The 2456-nt window shown below is 54.8% G+C and overlaps 1 protein-coding gene across 1 annotated transcript; it reads right to left on the reverse strand.

The window, feature by feature from the left end:
* Positions 1-549: 549 nt before the first annotated feature.
* LOC103583199 (carboxypeptidase A5-like) lies at positions 550-1948 on the reverse strand (the record flags this gene model as incomplete). Its single annotated transcript, XM_008564585.1, has 3 exons — positions 550-883; positions 1332-1416; positions 1749-1948. Coding segments are annotated over 3 exons (473 nt in total), but the record flags the coding sequence as incomplete, so codon positions are not given.
* Between the last annotated feature and the right edge of the window lie 508 nt (positions 1949-2456).

Genomic DNA, 2456 nt, shown 5'->3' on the forward strand with positions numbered 1-2456 from the left:
AATGACAACCGTGATCGTTACAGTGAGGAGGAGGAGGAGGGGTTCTTCTCCCTAGGTATGCAGTGCTTTGCTGTGCTGGCTCTGACTGGCTGTGACTCTCTGCTCCCAAGACCAAGGGAGCTTTTGAGGGCACGAACCTATGATTTGTTCATGTGGGGACTGCTGTAATGTGCCCCTACTAACTCCCCAGGATGGGAAACGAAGCAGGCAGAGGTGGAGGCTGCCTGCTTGAACCCACTTGTCCCTAAAGGATCCCAAAATGCCACCTCTCCATTCCATCAAACATTGTTCCCTGCAGGGTCACCTTAAAAGGTGAATACCACTGGGATAATGCATATCTTAGTAGCTCCCGGAGGTAGTTCTCTGTTCCAGGCCCTGAGAGCACTGCAAGAGGAGGACGGGTGCAGCTGTTGGCCCCCTCTTTTTCTCGAAGGTAGCACAGGCAGTGAAGGGGATTCCCCAGGCGTTTCAAGCTGTCCCTGGGGGATGAGAAGCCCTCTGTCCCTTCCTCAAAGCTGAGGCCAAAGAAGTAATAACCAACACTAAAGGTAGAGAAGCCTATTCAAACTCATGTTTATTTTCTAAGGGGTCCAGGCAAAGGCTCAGGGAGGGGGACACATAACTTGGGTTTTAGGAGGAGCCCCAGGCCTTGGGGAGGAGAACGAACCCCTCCTGCTCTGCCGTCAGTACTATTGCTAATAGGGGTGATTCAGGACGTGTTCCATGATGGTCCGAATCGCCATCCACGTCTCCTGGGCCGTGGGGATGATCTGCGTGGCTGGCAGTAGGAAGCCATAGCGGCCGGTGTCCCGGAGCTCAAAGCTGAAGGCATACTTGATACCATTGTCGTAGGCCCAGTCAACGGTGATCCCACTGGCCACATCTAGAAACAACAGGGCCAAAAAGTGCTCCCAAAGGAAGAGGGTGAGGCCACAAGGTATAGAGGCATCCTGAATGGAAAGTAGGCTCTAGAAGCCAAACCTCTGCACACCCCAGACCACACCAAGCTTCCTAGCCCAGGCCTCCACCTGGGCCACCCACTGCCCACCCAGCTCCTTCTCTGCCCCTACAAAAAGAAAGCTGCTGGAGGCCACCCGACGTAGGATCTTCACCCTCAAGGAATTTTGCAGTAAGCCAGGCATTGGGAGCTGTGCGTTAATGCTGCAAAGAAACAGCTGCCTTGGTCCACCCTTCCGCCCAGATGTGGGAAGTAGCTCTGGCCCAGCCCTGCCAGACCCGTGGATGGCCAGGCCTGCCAGCTCAGAGCCTGCACCTGCCCGCCCCCAGGTGAAAGTGATGTCTGAAGCAGTGGCCAGGGGAAGCTCACTCACAGAGGGTGGTGCTGATGCTGCCAAAAATGTACTTGATCCCGTGGACCTCATACAGGGCCTTCACTGCATCCTTGGCAAGACTGTACTGCAAGGTCACATCCACAGGGTGAGAGGCCAGAGCTCGTGGTGGCTCCCACCCGCAACCCCACACCCTCAGCAGCTGGCAAGAAGCATAGACTTGGGTGGGGGTCCCGGAAGCTGCATGTGCAGTTGGCTCCTGTGAGAAGGGAGCGCAGCACCTCTGGCTTTGAACTTGATCACACATGAGAACAAGCTCCCCCTCTTCTCTACCATGGAGTCTATTGGTCCAGACCCTTGTTTTCAGAATGAGAGCCTGAACCCTCTGGGGGTGTGCTGGATATGGATTTTCCTTTGGAGGGTCCTCCTCCTCCCCAAGCCCTAAGCAGCCAATCTCACCAGCTCTATCTGGTTTAGAACAGGCTCCAGCGAGCGCCCGTAAGGGTACATGAGCATCTGAGAGTAGCTGTGGATGGAGATCAGAGCCTTGAAGTTCCCATGGGTTGAGATGAAGTCCACAATGGCGGCCACTTCTGGCTCCGACTGAGGGGAGGGCCCACGGTAAGTCTCTGAGCAGGGATTGTCGTTAGAGCCATTTCCTGGAAGTAAAATAACACCACCCAGAGCATTGGAGTCCCCCGACGTGGCAGAGACACTTAATGCTCACCAAATACCCACGTATTCCCCTACATTTCCCAGCTCCTCCTCTACCACCTCCTTCTCCAAACAGCTGCACACAAGGCTGCTCCAGAGGACAGGGATCACCCCAACTCCTGAAGCCTCCTCAGGGCCTCAGCACCCCCCAAGCCCTGCTGGGTCCCGGTGCAACGAGCTAGTCCATGGACCCGTTCAGATGATGCTCTAATAATGCAGTAAACCTAAGCGCTCAGGTGAGGGTGGGCACGGGTGGGAGGAATGGTGTACAGATTACTCATCGCACAGCAATTAAATTAAGACAATAATAAAACCATAAACAAAATCTTCCTGCCTGAGTCACCAACCCAGACATACACTATTGCTGGCCAGGGGCAATTCTGTCACTGGGAAGTGCATCCCCTCTTGGTTTGTGGATCCTCGCCTGGGATGGGGACCCTAGTTAGGAGGGAT

Source organism: Galeopterus variegatus, unplaced genomic scaffold (assembly GCF_000696425.1).
Source record: "Galeopterus variegatus unplaced genomic scaffold, G_variegatus-3.0.2 Scaffold20507, whole genome shotgun sequence".
Taxonomy (NCBI): domain Eukaryota; kingdom Metazoa; phylum Chordata; class Mammalia; order Dermoptera; family Cynocephalidae; genus Galeopterus; species Galeopterus variegatus.